Source organism: Prunus persica, chromosome G2, assembly GCF_000346465.2.
Source record: "Prunus persica cultivar Lovell chromosome G2, Prunus_persica_NCBIv2, whole genome shotgun sequence".
Lineage (NCBI taxonomy): Eukaryota > Viridiplantae > Streptophyta > Magnoliopsida > Rosales > Rosaceae > Prunus > Prunus persica.
The window spans coordinates 166,474-185,590 of NC_034010.1; the positions used below are offsets into that span (position 1 = coordinate 166,474).

At 37.5% G+C, this 19,117-nt stretch overlaps 1 protein-coding gene across 1 annotated transcript; it reads right to left on the bottom strand.

The window, feature by feature from the left end:
* On the bottom strand, positions 939–8,895 carry LOC18785184 (40S ribosomal protein S13-2). The gene is made up of 4 exons (XM_020558520.1): positions 8,700–8,895; positions 8,478–8,616; positions 2,265–2,451; positions 939–1,194 (listed from the first exon to the last, which is right to left on the bottom strand). The coding sequence occupies exons 1-4, from the start codon at positions 8,793–8,795 to the stop codon at positions 1,161–1,163; spliced, it is 456 nt and encodes a 151-aa protein (XP_020414109.1). The 5' UTR covers positions 8,796–8,895; the 3' UTR covers positions 939–1,160.

Here is a 19,117-nt window from a genome sequence, read left to right on the forward strand (position 1 = left end):
ATGAGGGGGTGAAATGAAGAAATTTGAGTTCCGGGTGGTTAAGTGAGAGCGAGCTCGAGTTTTAGGATGTGAAACACTAAATAAGCCAATATTTTATTTAAAAATTTAAAAAAATACACATCTGCCCCCTGGTTTGCCCTGGTCTGATTTTTTCACTACAAGAACCGAAACTGAAACCAAACCAAACTAGTCCAATCCTATTTTTGGGTTTCCTGAATTTTTTTGTTCGACCCAATCAACTCAATTTTACGATTTTCCAGTTTAAATGCCCACTCCTAATATTTTCATTGATTTATTCACAAAATCTTGGAACTCATCCACAGCTGTCATTGCCTTCGTCCAATGGCGTTTCAGGTAGAATAAGCATTTGAATCATATATTCATATCTCGGCATTCTTACCATAGAATTTGGAGAAGTTGAACTCTACAATTTTGAACCTCTGATCCGTAATAACAACAATGGCTAAAACAAGAAGGTTCTTGGGTTCACATACATGCCAAATTCAAGGCTTTTCCCTTTGTTAGAGGTTTTTTTTTTTTTTTAAATTTAAAAAATATTAAAATATTACATTTTTATTTAAGTTAAATATTTTTTTAATTAAACTGACAAAATTGGGGCATTTAACTGGATTTGTTAACTACTGCTACTCTCACAACATATGTTGAATTTATTAAGAATTGAAACTTTTCATTAATCTAACAATTTTTCATATTGAATTTCTTTAAAATTAAAACGAGAAGAATAATGCTACTCACAACATTTGTATAACGCAACGGACAATCACATCAATTAAAATTATGTAACATTTTCTTTTCTTTTATAATTTATTAACACTTCTAAAAAAACCATTAATTAAACTTTCTTTTTTAAAATACACTTCATTGATTTAATTAATGTGGTATATGATATGGACATGATACATCATGTGGTCTAGAAATGTGGGATGAAAATGTGATAAGTGTAGCATTACTCAAACCAAAATAAGTAGTCCTATTTTTAGAGAACACAACAACCAATTGCATCATGTGATATAGAAATGAGGGATAAAAATGCAAAAGCTGATACAAAATCCAAAGAGCACAAAAGCAAACTACAATATCTAGGTTTCTCTGTCCTTCCATGTAAAGAATACCAAAAACTTCCGTCTTGCTTGCCCAACCTAAGCAACCAAAGTGCTGGCAGTGGTTGACTCGCTGTAAAACAGAACAGGGTTCACAGCATTATCGTACAGAAACAGAGAACAAATATGTCAGGAATGAATCTAAACATCGGCGGCACATACACATAAATGAGACAAAACATCTGCTTAATTAGATGCTCTACAACATTAAGTTGAAGCCCTTTTTCAATTGTGGGGCTCTCACATATGTTCTGACCAAAAATATACAAACTGAGAATACTCAGGCTTATGCTTGTGTGATATACCGATTTCAGCTAGCATTTTCCCATTTAATACTCGTATTATAACTCGCTGTAAAACAGAACAGGGTTCACAGCATTATCGTACAGAAACAGAGAACAAATATGTCAGGAATGAATCTAAACATCGGCGGCACATACACATAAATGAGACAAAACATCTGCTTAATTAGATGCTCTACAACATTAAGTTGAAGCCCTTTTTCAATTGTGGGGCTCTCACATATGTTCTGACCAAAAATATACAAACTGAGAATACTCAGGCTTATGCTTGTGTGATATACCGATTTCAGCTAGCATTTTCCCATTTAATACTCGTATTATACACGTCTTAAAGAATCGGTAAAATACACGTTTTTTTAAAAACAAACGTACAATATACTATTATACACGTACGTACATATTTTTCACATTTTTTTTACAAAATTTTAAATAATACAGACAAAATTCACTTATTTTTCACACATTATTGAATAGAAATAATATTATATAGTGGGCGAACTTTTCAATTGTATCTTGCCAAAATTTTGCCGAATAAAACATGTACGTGTTATATTCGTACTTTTCTCATTCCGTATTTTACTAAGTAAGCCCCAAAACAAGTTAGAATGGTATATTTTGCCCCATCAGATTCAGATACAACTCGGCAGTTGATAAACAAAGAACCCTATTTGTTCTACTTCCTTACATATGCAAAGCAACAAGGCAAGCAATAATTTTTTTTTTTTTTTTTTGAAGAGGACGAAGGCAAGCAATATAATAATATAGTAACTAGATAAAGAATGGTTAGTATTTCCAGAACCATAAAAATGAAGACGCAAAAAAAATGATAAAGAATTCTTACTATTTCCAGACAGGAGGAAGCTTTTTCGTTTTCTTGTAGTAACGAGAAAGCCTGTGAATCCTGCTCTCAACCAAAATCAACCGAAACTTTGAATCCTTATCCTTCCTATTCCTCTCCAAATGCTTCCTAATTGACACTGCCTTCTTGATAAGATGGTATAGATCCTCAGGAATTTCAGGAGCAAGACCTACCAGCCAACAACAAAAGGAAATTATGTTTTTTCTTTTAATATATAAATATTTTATTTATAAAAAAACAAAAACGTAGGCTGTCATTTGGGTAGTACGGAAGAAACTAGAAAGGACAGCTCGAGAGACTTGTTTGAGAACAAAAACACACTCCTTTAAGTTTTGAGAGAACATGAAACATACAAAATGAAGACCGAAAGGTCATCTTAGGCCTTCTCCGACCCATGAGGGGCTATAAACCTAAATTTTTCCTCTTCAAAGAGTGACTATTTGGGTTTTGCCCGGACTCAAATTGTTTTTTCTCCCAACCCTACGGACTCAAATTTTAGGTCCGCAACTTAATTAAATTGTTTAAGTCTAATTTTTTTTTTTTTTATGGATAACTTTTCTTCATTTAATCTTTTTAAATAACATCATAATTTATTTTTTTGAACAATTTGACCTTAAAAAAATTGAAATTTCATAAATTTAATTTTATTCCAAAAGTAAACACACAACATTAAAAAAATACACAAAATGAGGATTGAAACAATTGTTGACCACATTCACCACTCCAAAGCTCCTCCAAAGGTGGTTGATCAAATCATTTCGGAGACTCTGATGCACATGTGGAGATTGAACTTTATTATGACGAATCATGTAATCAGAGAGAGTCTGCCTATCTTTGTGGTACTCATATGTAATGCTTGACTCCATCACCAAACATAAAGGAAAAGATGGCATTGCCACGATTATCCATTGAAAACTTCAAATCATATGAAAAGTATGAGAATGAAGAAGATGATGTGCTTGAAATGATATCAAAAGCATGAGAATGAAAGAGATTGATGAAATTGACAAAGGAAAAATAAATTGAGAAATAGAACAAATGTTTTTGGTAGATTAATTGAGATATAAGTGAGTATTTATAGAGTTTGGAGTTGAATCTAATTTGAATTAATTTAAAATATTATTTTGACTGTTGGCTTTAAATTTTAGCCATTTGATCTTTTTTTTTACTGTTAAAATAGCTTAGATTTAATCTAGATCGTTAATTTAAAGTTACTACTAGATTTTTTTTTTAATTTAAAAAAAACTGATTCTTCTTTTCCAACAACTCTTTGAGCTGGAGACAGCCAACATGTGGGCCCAATCGATACTATTTGAATTATAAAAATAAAATAAAAAGGAGACGACCAAAGCCCAACAGCTCTCAACCCTAATGTTGACACGTGGCCCATGCCACAGACAAGCCCATCAGAACATGTAACCAGCGCGGATCCCACCATTTTTTAGAAGCACATGGGCTCTACCACCTCAACGTGGGATCCAGTGAATAGTATTGAGTCCAGGCAATACTTGAACCCAAATTTTGGGTCCTTTATTTTCTTGGGTTGGGGGGATATTTTGGATTTGAGTCCAAGGGTTGGAGCTAGCCTTAGACCATCTCCAACCATGTTGAGGCAACTCAAATTTCCACCCTCCAAAATACAACTATTCATGTATTTTCGTTACTCAAATTTTTTTTTTCCTCCAACCTTGCAGACTTATAATTTGAGTCCGCAACTTTATTAAATTGTTTAAGAATAATTAACCCCTAATTTTATTTTTTTGTTTCAACACTCATGATTTAATTTTCTAAACATTTTAACCTAAAAAAAATTAAAATTTCAAAACATAATAGAATTTCACTTGAAAATAAGTACAACACCATACGATTTGCCAAGCATGATACAACTTGAAAGGCCTATTCGGAAGTTTATTATCATTCAAGAAAAATGTTTTTGCATTCATATCCTACCCATGAAATAAAAGAAAAATCAAGTTAATAATTGAAAACAATTAAAACTATAAATTTAAGTATTGAAAAAAATGAGTACTCACCACATCTATTGGAGCCACTCACATGCCTTGCATTAGCCTTTGTCATATACATGCCTTCCAAAGAGAACATGGTTGGTTGATGATCTTGAACCGAGAAGCAATAGCTTGCGGTGATTGTACCCCGCTCATGACCAGATCATTTTCCAAAAAAATTTGGTACACACACAACCAAAACGAGTCATTTGACTGATTCATGCCAATAGCCCCATCTTCAGAGATGGAAACCCACCCTCTGCACAATGCCTCTTTGGGGCCATTCTCAACAAGAATGAAAAATTATAACAAAAGGAGAAATGAAAAAAATAATTTTCAGTGGATTGTTTACCAAATGAATGGCTATTTATAGAGTTTGAAATAAGTTTTGGGGTTGGATCTGATTTAGATTAATTATAAATATTATTTCGACCGTTGGATGTGAAATTTTACCGTTGAGATTGCCTAAAATGAATCATAATCGTTGATTTTATAGCTGTTGGAATATATATATAAAGCATATCATATTTTTTGAAAAAATAGCCGTTGGCCATCAATTAATGAAATGGGAATATGTTTTTTCGCAAAGTGGCAGCCCAAACAGAAACTTTCAGCGGACCTAGCAAATTTGGTCATCATGTGGGCTTCCATTCAAAATTAAAAACAACAAAAAAAAAATGCAAATTGTGGGCGCACAAAATTATCAGTCCAAGCAATAATGGGACTAGAATTCCACCCCAAATTTGAGATTTCTCAAATTTTCACCACCCAAAAATACATGGGTTTGAGAAGATTTTTTGACTCAAAACTCAAAATTTGAGTTTCCACCCTTAGGTTTGAGATGGTCTTATTGCATGGACCAATTATTGTGGGCCCAAAATCAGCTTTTTTTTAAATTTTTTTTATATTACGGCTAAAAGCCCACGTGATGACCAAATTTGCTGGGCTCGCTGACAGTTTCTGTTTTGGCAGCCAATTTGTGCGAAAAAGCATATTCCCATTTCATTAATTGATCGTCAACGACTACTTTTTCAAAAAATCTGATATGCTTTATATATATATATATATTCCAACAGCTATAAAATCAACGATTATGATTCATTTCAGGCAATCTCAACGGTAAAATTTCACATCCAACGACTCAAATTTAAACCAAACGGTCAAAATAATATTTATAATTAATCTAAATCAAATCCAACCCCAAAAACTTTATTCCACACTCTATAAATAAACATTAATTTGGTAAATAACCCACCAAAAATCTTTTTTTTTCCTTTCTCCCTTTGTCATATTTTTCATTCTACATTTTCATTCTTGTTGAGAATGGCCTCAAAACCCCAAAGAGGTGTGAATTGAAAACCACAAGAAGATGAGGCATTGTGCAAAGGGTGGGTTTCCATCTCTGAAGATGGGGCTATTGGCACGAATCAGTCAAATGACTCATTCTGATTGCGTGTGTACCAAATTTTTTGGAAAATGATCCGGGCATGAGTGGAGCCAGGGTACGATCACCGCAAACTATTGCTTCTCAGTTCAAGATCATCAACCAACAATGTACCATGCTTGGCAAATCTTAAAAGATAGCCCAAAATGAAACGACCTATGTGAATCTCCCACAAACATTCAAAGATTCTTCTCATAGTGGCAATACAGTCAATTTGAAGGAAGATGAAGATGATGTGGTCATGCCCACGCCAAGGCCGTTGGGAAGAGATAAACAGAAGGATGAAAGAAAGAAAGGGAAAGGTGTTGAAGGTTATCTCAACCAAAGTGGTAAGTTCTTGTTTAAATTGGTTCAACAAGGAAATGAGGCAAAAAAAGGATAGGAGGTGAAAGTTAAAGCTCCTACAAGAGCAACATGCCTATCAAATTCAACAAGATAAGGAGGCTAATGAACAGAGGATAATGTCCATAGACCTATCCAAATTTACTCAAAAAAAGAAGTATTAGGGGAATAAGCAAGATGAAATTATTGAGGCTTAGATGAATACAAGTTCCTCTTACAATCCAGAAGACAACTCTATAGACTATTATCCAAGCCCTCCACAGTGGCTATTAATTTATGTTCATTTGTAATTGTTCTTTATTTTTATTTATAATTGTCGTTTATCTTTATTTCTAATTGTTGTTTATCTTTATTTTTAATTATTTTTATTGAATGAAGGTAAAGGAATCCAATGAAGTCAAAGTAAAAATGGAAGAAAATTATGGCAATGACTTCAATGAAGGGTTCGAATTATTCCGAGTATACGTATGGTGTTGTACTTGTTTTTATTTTTAAGTGAAATTCTATTATATTTTCGAATTTTAATTTTTTTAGTTTAAAATGTTTAGAAAATTAATTCACGCATGTTGAAACAAAAATAATGTCAAGAAAAAAAAAATTAGGGGTTAATCATTCTTAAACAATTTAATAAAATTGCGGACTCAAAATTATGAGTCTGCAAGGTTGGCGGGGAAAAAAAAGTTGAGTCCTGAAAATACATGAATAGTTGTATTTTGGAGGGTGCAAATTTGAGTTTAGCCCCAACATGGTTGAAGATGGTCTAAGGCCATCTTCAACCCTTGGACTCAAACCCAAAATATCCCCCCAAACCTCTTCCAACCCAAGAAAAAGAAATGACCCAAGAATTGGGAAAACCCAAATTCTGACCCAAATATGAGTCCAAGCATTGCCTGGACCCAATACTATTCACTGAACCCCACGCTGAAGTGGCAGAGCCCATGTGCTTCTGAAAAATGGTGGGACCCACGCCGGTTACATGTTCTGATGGGCTTGTCTGTGGCATTGGCCACATGTCAACACTAGGGGAGAGAGCCGTTGGGCTTTGGCTGTCTCCTTTAAAAAAAAAAAAATCAAATAGTATCAATTGGGCCCACATATAGGCTATTTCTAGCTCAAAAAGCTGTTGGAAAAGAAGAATCTATTTTTTTTTTTTTTTTAAAATCTAATAGTAACTTTAAATTAATAATCTAGATTAAATCTAAGCTATTTTAACGGTAAAAAAAAAAGATCCAACGGTTGAAATTTAAATCCAACGGTCAAAATAATATTTTAAATTAATCCAAATCAGATCCAACCCCAAAACTCACTCCAAACTCTATAAATACTCGCTCATTTCTCAATTAATCTACCAGAAACATTTGTTCTATTTCTCAATTTATTTTTCCTTTGTCAATTTCATCAATCTCTTTCATTCTCATACTTTTGATATCATTTCAAGCACATCATCTTCTTCATTATCATACTTTTCATATCATTTGAAGTTTTCAATGGATAACCATGGCAAGGCCATCTTTTCCTTTATATTTGATGATGGAGCCAAGCATTACATATGAGTACCACCAAGATAGGCAGACTCTCTCTAATTACATGATTCGTCATAATAGAGTTCGACCTCCACATATGCATCAGAGTCCCCGAAATGATTTGATCAATCACCTTTGGAGGAGCTTTGGAGATGGTGAATGAGGTCGACAATTGTTTCAATAATCATTTTGTGTTTCAATTATGTTGTGTGTTTTTTTATGTTGTGTGTTTACTTTTGGAATAAAATTAAATTTATGGAATTTCAATTTCTTTTAGGTCAAATTGTTCAAAAAATTACATTATAATGTTATTTAAAAAGATTAAATGATGAAAATTTATCCATAAAAAAATTAGACTTATACCATTCTTAAAGAATTTAATAAAGTTGCAAACCTAAAATTTGAGTCCATAGGGTTGGAAGAAAAAACAATTTGAGTCCGGGCAAATCCCAAATAGTCACTTTTTGGAGGGGGGAAATTTAGGTTTAGCCCCTCATGGGTTGGAGAAGGCCTAATGGGATTGGAATTCCACCCCAAATTCGAGATTTCTCAAATTTTCACCCCCCAAAATATATGGGTTGGAGAAGATTTTTGGACTCAAAACTCAAAATTTGAGTTTCCACCCCTTGGGTTGGAGACGGTCTTATCCAGCTAGCCTAATCATACGACCAAACCACATGCTAAAATCCAGAAAAATAGTGTAAGCAATCAATTAGTGCTTATTCCTTTATCTTCACCTATGTAATCGGGCTCAGTGAAGAAATGGGTTTCAATTCCACAAGTTCCACTACACATCCAAACCTTCTAACATAATTTTCAGAGTAACAGTGCAACAAAACTCATACAGAAAAATATTAAAATTACAAGTTAAAAGGCATACCATGAGCTTTAAGAACACGCAAGATCTTGCTTCCAGTAACGCTCTTGACCTGAGCAATACCATGAGAGTCACGAAGAATCACACCGATCTGAGATGGAGTCATACCCTTCTTTGCAAACTTGCAGATGTTCTCTTCAACCTTAATCACAGACATAACCCACTCAAATTAACATCGACAATTACATACTTCAATATTAAATCTCGGGCTTTTCGTTTACTTACACCTGGAGCAGTGACCTTTAACCAGCTAGGAGAACTTCTCTTGTAAGGCAAAGCTGAGGCGGACATGCCCTTTCCATGACTGTGCATACGACCCATGACGGGCGAGAAGGACGTGGAGGTTGCCTCTGTCCTTAGGGTCCCTGAGACGAGCCACAAATGGTTTCCTCTGCCCCAAGTTCAGGCTCAGTTCAGGTTTTCTAACTAGGGTTTATATATGCAGGCCAATTAGGGTTTAAGAAGCCCATGTGGTGGGTTGGATCCAAGTTCGGCCATTGCCCAGTTGAAAGGACCTAATAGACTCTACACAAATAGCCATTGCTTGGATTTTAGGTACAATGCGAATGGGCTAGAGGCAAAATAAAAGAAAGGGTAAAAAATTTAGGAAAATACCGCTCAATGCCACTGCAATCCAATAGAGGGGTGTATTCAATTAAGATTTTAAAAGAGTTTAAAAGTTTGAGTGTATTCAATTTATATTTTAAAAGAGTTTGTAAAAATTTGGGTATATTCAATTCATATTTCGATTGATATTAAAAATATACATCGAAATCTATGTGTATGTAATTATAACTTTTTAAAAATCAAACAAAATTTAGGTGTATTCAAAAAGTAATTTATTGAAGGAATTAATAAGTTGCCCGATTTCGTTAGAAATTAGAAATTAAAGTGATAAGTATAAATACAAAAGGCTCTGACAAGGGAGGGTGTATTCAATTAAGATTTTAAAAGAGTTAAACAGAGTTATAAACTTTATAGAGTTCAATATATTTCAATTGATTTCTATAAACTCTACATAGAGTTTGATTGAATTCCTAGATTGATTTTAATGGTGTTCGTTAGAGTTTTATCATAGATTTTAAAAGAGTTTATTAGAGTTCTAAAATATTTTTTTCTTTTTTTTTCTTTTTTTTTAGGGCTGTTTATCTTTTTTCTAGATTTTCAAAAGAGAAAAGTACCTTTACAAAAACATTTTGTAAAGAACGTCCAAACCATATACATCCGAAGAAAATAAAAGAAGGGTATCTATTTTGTTCAAATGTGCAACCAAATAAGGATTTATATATGCATATTTATGAAAAATACGCGAAACTAAAAACATAAAAGTAATTTCATGACCAAAAAAATGATAAGTAAACTATAATTCTACATGCATTTAGAATTATTAGGTCATGAAATTATAGTTTACTTATCATTTTTTTGGTCATGAAATTACTTTTATGTTTTTAGTTTTGCGTATTTTTCATAAATAGTGGATCTGATCTATAGTTAGGGGGCAATACATACCAAAAGGTTTGAAGAAGGAACGCACATAAGAGTATATAACCAACCCACCCTTGTGTATAACCTATTCACATTAGTGAAGCGACTGGATGCATAAGGGCTATGCAGACATAAATCCTTATTTGGTTGCACATTTGGACAAAATAGATGCCCTTCTTTTATTTTCTTTGGATGTATATGGTTTGGACGTTCTTTACAAAATATTTTTGTAAAGGTACTTTTCTCTTTTGAAAATCTAGAAAAACGATAAACAGCCCCCCAAAAAAAAAATATTTTAGAACTCTAATAAACTCTTTTAAAATCTATGATAAAACTCTAACGAACACCATTAAAATCAATCTAGGAATTCAATCAAACTTTATGTGGAGTTTTTAAAAATCAATTGAAATTTACTGAACTCTATAAAGTTTATAACTCCGTTTAACTCTTTTAAAATCTTAATTGAATGCACCCCCCTTAATATGCAAATACGACCTTTACCTACACATTTTGTAAATACAACCTATAGATACCTACTTATTGCCCACTTATTGGCCACATAACTTTTTTTTGTTTTCTCACTTTTTGTTTTCTCTCTCAGCTCTCTCTCTCTCTCTAGCGCAGTTCTCTTCCTCTCCCAACGCTTTTCGATCGCTCCTCGAAACCCATTTCATCCTCTCATCTATCTCTTCTGAATAGCGAAACCTCCCTCGATCTAGAGGTTTTGTGGGGGCTTTTTCGTTCCGGCAGCTACTAATGGGCATGGGCTGCTGTAAAGAGAAAATTGATGGATTTGCCCCAATGTCTAAGTTCAAAAACAGACCTTAAGAGTGCTTCGAAAGGTTGTAGAGCCTTAGGAAACACCTTGGTCTTCTTCACCAACGAAATCAACAGTTGCTTACAAATAAATATATTGCTTGGCTTCAGAAGCTTGTAGCATGGAAGCTAAGCATTCATGAGTTTAGCATCAAAGATAGAGAGGGCTTGGATTTCCTATAAGAAACAAGGGTTCAAAGTAAAGGAAGAAGGAATTTCAAGAGAATTTGTTGAGGAGAGAGAGAGAGAGAGAGAGAGAGAGAGAGAGAGAGAGAGAGGAAGAGATAAGGGAGGAGAAGTGGGTGGTTTGAGTAATTTTCTGGCAGCTTGACGAAAACTTCGTTAGGCTCTGGAATGGCTTGCCAGAAGAGAAGATGGGAAGAGATGGAGGAATATGGCTCAAAATTGAAGAGTTCCAGGGATGAGAGATGATGCTTGCTTTATCTGGATGTGGGTTAGATGACGGGTAAAAGATGCCCATTTTTATAGGCGCTGGAAGCTCATTCTTCCCAAGAAACCCTAGCAAGTTTCTCCCCAATTAGCCAAGTCTCCCCCTTAATTTCTCTTCTCTTCCTTTGACTCATCCCCATTTGGTGAAATCTTCCTTAGCCCAAACACACAGGAACAAGATTTTTGGAGGCTCTAGAGCCTTCCAGCAATTTTCCCTGTGACATCTCTTATTTTGGGATGCCCTTTCTCTTTCTTTTCTCCTTAATTTTATGATAATAGCTGGTGGGAGAAATGAGTAGGTAATGGTGTTGGTCTGAATGGCGTTTTACTTAAGTATCCTTTGGTTTTTCAGATGGCTTATGTTGGGTTTGTCTTTGGCCATGTGCTGGAGACTCCCAGCAGCCTGTACATGCAAATACCTTTTGATTTTTTAAGTGGTCCATCGTGGTTTTGTCTCAGCCATATGGTGGAGACTTTAGCATATTTTCTAAGTCAGTTGGGCCATTCCTTAAAGTGATGAGCTAGTCTACTAAGAGGATGGGCTAACTTTCTAAAGTGGTAGACTATTTTTACTAAGGTGATGGGCCAATTTTCTAAGGTAATGGGTTACCATTTTCTCTCTTTCATGCTTACCCACATATTTGGGCTCAAGAAATGGGCTCGAGTTTTTGGGCTCCCAAGCAGCCCAAAACTTTCACTTCTTGGCTCATCAATGGGTCTCATGAATACTCGTAACCATCCATACCATAACCCGCTCAATAAGCCCCAGGCATTTGCGTGGCTTGGGCCCACTTAAGCAAGTATTGTGGCTAGGTGTAAAATAAAGGGTTTCCCACTTGGCATGGCATGTCGATTAGCATGCTCGTGCTCGAATTTCATCGTATTGTAAAGGGCTCTGGTCGAGTCAAAACGGCGCTTGGCCAGACAATTAGCATGGGTTCATAGAGCCTGTGCATTTTATAGGCTTGCTACAACTCTTAGCGTAACATGTTACATATTTATTTAGCTTGACACATGCATCGTGACTCGTGCGAGCGTGTATAACAAACTTTCGCTTGCCCAAATCGGGTTTCTTCTCAGTAAGGTATCGCATTGGGCCAAGAATAAATTTGGGCCTAGCCTTGAATTTTTTGGGCCTCAACATTAGCTCCCTTAATTATTAGGGTCATGGATAAGTGCTGGAATAGACTGAATAATTAAACTCGACCCAAAAATCAAATTCATAAGCTCCAACAGTTATTTGCGGTTTCCCATATACCACTTCCTCATTCTTCCTTTTCATTTATTATTTCCCTCATTCTTCTCCTCCCTCCTTACCACGGCACCAGAGTAAACCTCTCCTCATCACCCTTCATCCTCTTTTTCCTTTTCTTCCTCCACCAAACTCAGAGTGAGAGAGAGAGTGTGAGATCAGGAAGAACCACCTGTCTACAGCCGCTGGAGGGGAGCTCAAGCCAAACTCGACTTCTTTATTCCCCACATGAAAAAACCCACTTGCCCTTGCTGGAAGAGATTATCTCTGTTCGGACTTTCTTCCAAAATTCCCAATTCCTTCTTTCTTGGTGCATCTGAGGCCATCATTTGAAGGGGATTCCTTCGTGAAACAAGGTATTTCCTGCTCATTTGAGGGGTTTGTTAGGTTCTTCATCCTCATGAGGTTTTTCTTTTCTTGTTTTGGCAACCAAACACCAAACTTCCTTACATACCCACTCTTTGTTGCCGCCGCAACAAGCGTACCCATGACATAGTTGCTGAAAAAGGCATGGTTTAGGTCAGTTTTCGCACAAGCTGCTGGAAGGGTGCCTTTGCCGAAATCGTGCGGAAGAGTTGCCAGTATAGATTGCTCCTTTTTCATTTCCTTCATTGTGCAATGGGCCTCCTTACGCTTGCAAAAAAGGCTAAACTTTACACGATGTGCCTTTCCCGTAATTGTAGGCTTGTAATTCTTTGGAACAGGAAGGGTGAAGGTGCTAAAACCTTGTGGTGCATTTCTTGCTGCTGGAACCCAGCTCTGTAACTTGGGCATTTGAGCTCTTCTTTTGGTAAGCAGTTTTCTCTACTTGTTGGAGTTGTGAGTTTTTTTTTTTTTTTTTTTTTTTGACTTTGTAGGAGATTACTTGTCTTTAACATAGAGAACTAGCTTTATGCTTTGCCTTTTTGCAGTATATTCTTTGTTGGCAATTCTTGCAGGGATTAACGTAATAAGTCACAATGACCTCTGTATGTGTAATGACCTATTTTCCCTTGCATGATGGGTTGAAGAAGGGACGGCTACCTTTATCGCTTAGAAACACTTGCCAAGACTCTATCAGAGGCACTCGGTAAGCTTTGGAGGCTACTCTCATTTCCAGGTGTTATACAGAAAAAGGCATGTTTTCGGTGGCCTCTTCATTCTTTCAATACCTTGCAGCATCATTAATGGCTGTCCAGAGTGGTTCGATTGTGAATTGACATACCTAACTACCGAAGATGTTTTACGAATGATTGAAGGTTGCAAAGACCTTACATTAGTGTGCTGAAAAGGTTTGAGCATTTGTCTTATTAGGACCTCTTTTCTACTTCCTACTTGATACTTAGAAGAAGTTATAGCACGTACTGTTTTTAGAGCACGAGTTGCTTATAGCATAAAGATGCATGCCTGATCCCCTTAAGCAAGAGTTGCTGTTAATGCATTGAGCCTTAAGGAACACGAATTGGAGAGCCAGTGCAATAAACTATGAGACATTCTCCTTGACAAATGAGCTACTGATAATGGTCCTGGGTGCTTGGTGAAAATATCGAAAGGATCATCTCTCTGCACTTCTTTTAGTCATGCACCGTGATATAGTTGAGGTACCTAATTCTCCTTGTCTGCACCGTGATATCTATAATTTTTTTTTTTTTTAAAGTAAGGCTATATCTTCCAGCACCATCTTTCTCGAATACCTATCCTTATTTCGCCTTGCAGGTCGCATTTCTTTGTTGTGGGGGGTAGCCTGGCTCGATGCTTAATAGCTTTTCCTTTTGAAACCGCAGGGTGTGTCAATCTTTAGCACAGTTGGCTGCATTTGGGCTTATGTTGTAACCCTTTTTTTTTTTTGGAGAGTCTAAAGCTCATGTTGTTGGAACCTTGAAACACAGCATTGCTATATACTTTCTGCCAGGACTTTAGATTTAGAATGCTTGAGATATTACGTCTCAGACTATTTTGTACGCTTTGCTTGGTTGGAAATGATGGAATGCATGAATTGTTGGGATTTGGAATGCGTTGAGATAATAATTTCCAGCTTGTCTTGTACACTTCACCTGGTTGTAATTGATGCAATGCATAAATTGCTTTAGATTTTAACAGGTTGGGTTATGCTAGGGGCGTTACATGTTGCCAATTTTTTTATAGGATCACAAAAGTGTTTGCCCCATTGCCTCTATGTTTGTTTTTACAGGGCCTTCCTTATGTGATTTGATTTTTCTTTCACATCACCCCAACACATGCACTTTCTTCAAATATTGCAAGGACTCGAATTCTAGAGGCTTTTTTCTTTTTCCAAAATACTCCATTCTCATTGCAAATATCATCTTACACCTTGGCATGCTATAATGGTGGTGCACTCTACAAAAGTTGTGAAAGCATATGGTGAAAACACAGCAGGAGTTCATCTTTGAAATAAATTTGAAACGCCAAAAACAAAAGGATAGATGCAAAAGCAACTCAGCAATAGTAAGGCTTTGAGCCACTTTGCATTGATGAATACTCCAACCAAATCAACCCCCCAAGTATGAAAGGGCCAATGAGTGTGCATGACTTGTAATAGCTTGAAAGCTTGTGGCTTAGGTTGGCATGTATTTGGCATGTGTTGGAAGCCTTCGAGTGACATTCTTCTGGCATGCCCAATGTGAATACTTTGCTACTAGAACCATCCTCCCATCCATTAGCAAGTGACCATGGGGTGTTATAGCTTGAGGGTTTTGAATATTTACGCCAATAAGCTTTCTCCATGTTTCTGCAAGGCTCCCAAATAGCCTCCGATGGCTTTGGGTCCTTCTTCAATGGGTGGCTCAATACAACGTCGTCAAGCAAGTCATCAAAGCATGTAATGACAGCAGCGATCTCCTTCCCCCTTTGTTTTGGGAAGGGGTCTTCGTTAATAGCTTGCCTCTTAAAGGGTAGCTCAAGAGTTCTATCATGTATTTCGGCATGCAAGATCTTCCTTAAAGTTTGACAAGCGGTGGTTGGATGACCCACAAACTTATGATAACGGTGGTACCTAGGATCACATTTTTCCTCTCTAGTAGGGACTTTGTAGGGCATGAGGGGTTTGATTGCACTATGAACAAACATTGTATCAAGAATGGTATAGAATTCATCATCTTTGCACGGAAGTGTCAAATACGTCTCCCTGTCTTTTCTTTTGCATGAATTGTAGTCACTGGATGATTTGGCATCCTTATCTAATGTCTGGTGTGCTTCTGTCTCTTCACCCCTCCAAGCTTCCTGCCAAGTTAACTTGACCGACATGCTTGTTTTTCTCACTACTTCCAGCAGTCGGGAAAATTGGCTAATGCCAATATTCTCTAGATAAACTCTGTAGTCTGCTAGAATGTCGCTTATGCATATCTCTACAAGCGCTTCGTCATCCTTCTCATCATAACAGTTTAGAGCCAGGTCCCGGAATCGGCACACGAAGTCCACAGGGTCTTCCCCATGCTTTTGGTAGATGTTGTTGAGTTGAGTCGTAGTGACTTTTTCCTCATGTTGGAAGTACTTCTTATAGAACCTGCCTACCAAATATTCCCATAAGCGAATAGAGCCTGGTGCCAATATTGTGTATCACGTATAAGCACGATCGGTAAGTCTTTTTGAAAACTCTCGGAGAAGGAGATTATGCTCACTAGTGTGTGGTCCCAAAGCGTCAATGAAGCGGTTGACATGCTTTTTCGGGCTCCCTTTCTTTCATGTCGAAAAGAACGAATCATGGTGCCTCATAGCCTTTAGGATACGGCTGTTGAAGTAAGTTTAACGGATACAGTGGCTGAGGAACATACTTCCAATCCTCTTGGCTTCAACTTAGCTTCTTCTCCAGCATGGCAGTGACATCTTCATGAGTGATAAAGGATGGCCCTTTTTGTTCAGACCCCTTTCCGACAGCAATAAACTCCTCTTGAGGGTCGCTTGGCTTGGAAACTGAAATTTTTAGCTCTTTGATAGTGTCCACAATCTCCCTCTAAGTTTCTCCCATAACATGGATGGCTACAACGAGGTTTGTGAGGGTGAAAGCTCCCTCACTTGCATGTTTTTCTTCTCTACGGGAGGGATTTTATCTTGACTCCGAGTCTCCGTTGTCCAACTCATATTAGGAAGTCATGGTATTGCTTTTAGCATTCTTCCTTGGGGCATTGGTGAAGATAACGGTCTGATCCCTAGCAGAGTTACCAATTTATGCGGGGGCTTTTTCGTTCCGGCAGCTACAGATGGGCATGGGCTGCTATAAAGAGCAAATGGATGGATCTGTCCCCATGTTTGAGTTCAAGAATCAGACCCCAAGAATGCGTCGAAAGGGTTGTGGAGACTTAGGAAACACCTTGGTCGCATTCACAACAAAACCAACAGTTGCTTACAGATAAATATATGGCTTGGCTTGAGAATCTTGTGGCATGGAAGCTCAGTATTCATGAGTTTTTCATCAAAGAGAAAGATGGCTTAGATTTCTTATGAGAAACAGGGGTTCAATGTAAAGGAAGAAGGAATTTCAAGAGAATTTGTTGAGGAGAGAAAGAGAGAGAGAGAGAGAGAGAAAGGATGAGAAGTGGGTGGCAATTTTCCGGCAGCTTGACGAAAGCTTCGTTAGACTCTGGAATGGCTTGCCAGAAGAGAAAATGTGAAGAGATGGAGGAATAGGGCTCGAAATTGAAAGGTTCCAGGGATGAGAGGTGATGCTTGCTCTCTCTGGATGTGGGTTAGATGATGGGTAAGAGATACCCCTTTTTATAGGCTCTGGAAGCTGCTTCTTCCCAAGAAACCCTAGCTGGTTTCTCTATAATCAGCCAAGTCCCCCTTCATTTCTCTTCTCTTCCTTTGACTCATCCCCATTTAGGGAAATCCTCCTCGGTCCAAACACATAAGGACAACATTTTTAGAGGCTCTAAAGCATTCCCGTAGCTGTCCCTGTGACCATCTCCTATTTTGGGCTACCATTTCTCCTTCTTTTCGCCTTCATTTTATGACAATAGTTGGTGGGAGAAAGGAGTGGGTAATGGTGTTGGTCTAAAGGGCGTTTTGCTCAAGTATCCTTTGGTTTTTCAGATGGCTTATGTTGGGTTTGTCTTTGGCCATATGTTGGAGACTCCCAGCAGCCTGTACACGCAAATACCTTTTGGTTTTTTAAGTGGTCCATCATGGTTTTGTCTCCAGCCATGTGCTGGAGACTTTCATATATTTTCTAAGTCACTTGGGCCACTCCCTAAAGTGATGAGCTAGTCTACTAAGAAGATGGGCCAACTTTCTAAAGTGGTGGACTATTTTCACTAAGGTGATGGGCCAATTTTCTAAGGTAATGGGTTACCTCTTTCTCAGGAAGCCCCAGGCATTTGTGTGGCTTGGGCCCACTTAAGTTTGTAGCGTGGCTAGGTGTAAAATAAAGGGTTTTCCGCTTGGCCCGGTATGTCAATTGGCATGCTCGTGGTCGAATTTCATCGTATTGTAAAGGGCTATGGTCGAGTCAAAACAATGCTTGGCGAGATAATTAGCATGGGTTCATAAAGCCTGTGTATTTTATAGACTTGCTACAACTCTTAACATGACAGGTTACATATTTGCTTGGTGTGGCACGTGGATCATGACTCGCGCCAGCGTGTATAACGAACTTCCGCGTCCCCAAATCGGGTTTCTTCCCGGTAAGGTATGCATTGGGCTAGGAATATATTTGGGCCTAGTCTTGGATTTTTTGGGTCTCAACAGGTGTCAAATGGGACAGGCCGGCCCAACATAGCATGAGCCCAGCCTGTTTAAATGAGGCACGACATGGCATGAGCACTAATATTAATGGGCCATGCTGGGCACAACACAAAAATTTAAGCCGGGCCAGGATGAAAAAATAAGGTCCAATGGACTGGGCCGTCCAATGGACCGGGCCGGCCCATGGCCCGAGCCCGCTTAAAGCACGGCCCAAGCCCAACCCACTTAACATTTTTTTCTTTCTCAAAAGTCAAAATGCAATAATTTGACATCTAATGTCATTGTTTATAAGGAAATAGCCCTAAATGCCACCATTTTTATAATTGTAACTGAAAATACCACCCTTTTTTAAAAAATTTTGAACTATAACCTATAAATATATATTTATTGTCCCCTTATTGCACACATATTACTTTTGCTGAAATTTTATTCTCTCTGTTTTGCTGAAGTTCTCTCTCGGCTCTCTCTCTTGGCTCCACTCTGTTTCTCTTCACTCTCCCGTGGCTTTGCTCTGACTCTCTCATCTCTCGTCACTCAGCTCTGAATCTCTGGTCGCACAGCTCTCAATCTCTCGTCGTCAGCTCCGACTCTCTCTTCTCTCTTCCTCTCCCAGCGACAGGTACTGTTCATCGGCATTTTCTTACAGTTTAAGGGTTTCTCTGAAGTTGGTTTAGGGTTTATGCATTTCTCTGAAATTGGTTGAGGGGTTTGTTCGAAATTGGTTGAAGGTTTAGGGGTTTCTCTGAAATTAGTTTAGGGGTTTGTTCGAAATTGGTTGAAGGTTTAGGGGTTTCTCTGAAATTGGTTTAGGGGTTTCATCGGAATTGGTTTTGGGGTTTCTCTGAAATGATCTTAGTATGATGATTCCTTGTTTCAAACAGTGAATGGGTTTGTTCTTTGTGGACTGATGCTTGCACTGCTGTTGTGTTGCTGTTGCTATTGCTGTCGTATTGTGTTTTTT

Coding starts and splice junctions, on each gene's coding strand:
- LOC18785184 (XM_020558520.1), bottom strand. CDS start 8,795: ATGGGTCGTATGCACAGTCATGGAAAGGGCATGTCCGCCTCAGCTTTG. Junction 8,617..8,699: donor TAAAGGTCACTGCTCCAGGT/GTAAGTAAACGA, acceptor TCTGTGATTAAG/GTTGAAGAGAACATCTGCAA. Junction 2,452..8,477: donor GCGTGTTCTTAAAGCTCATG/GTATGCCTTTTA, acceptor GTTGGCTGGTAG/GTCTTGCTCCTGAAATTCCT.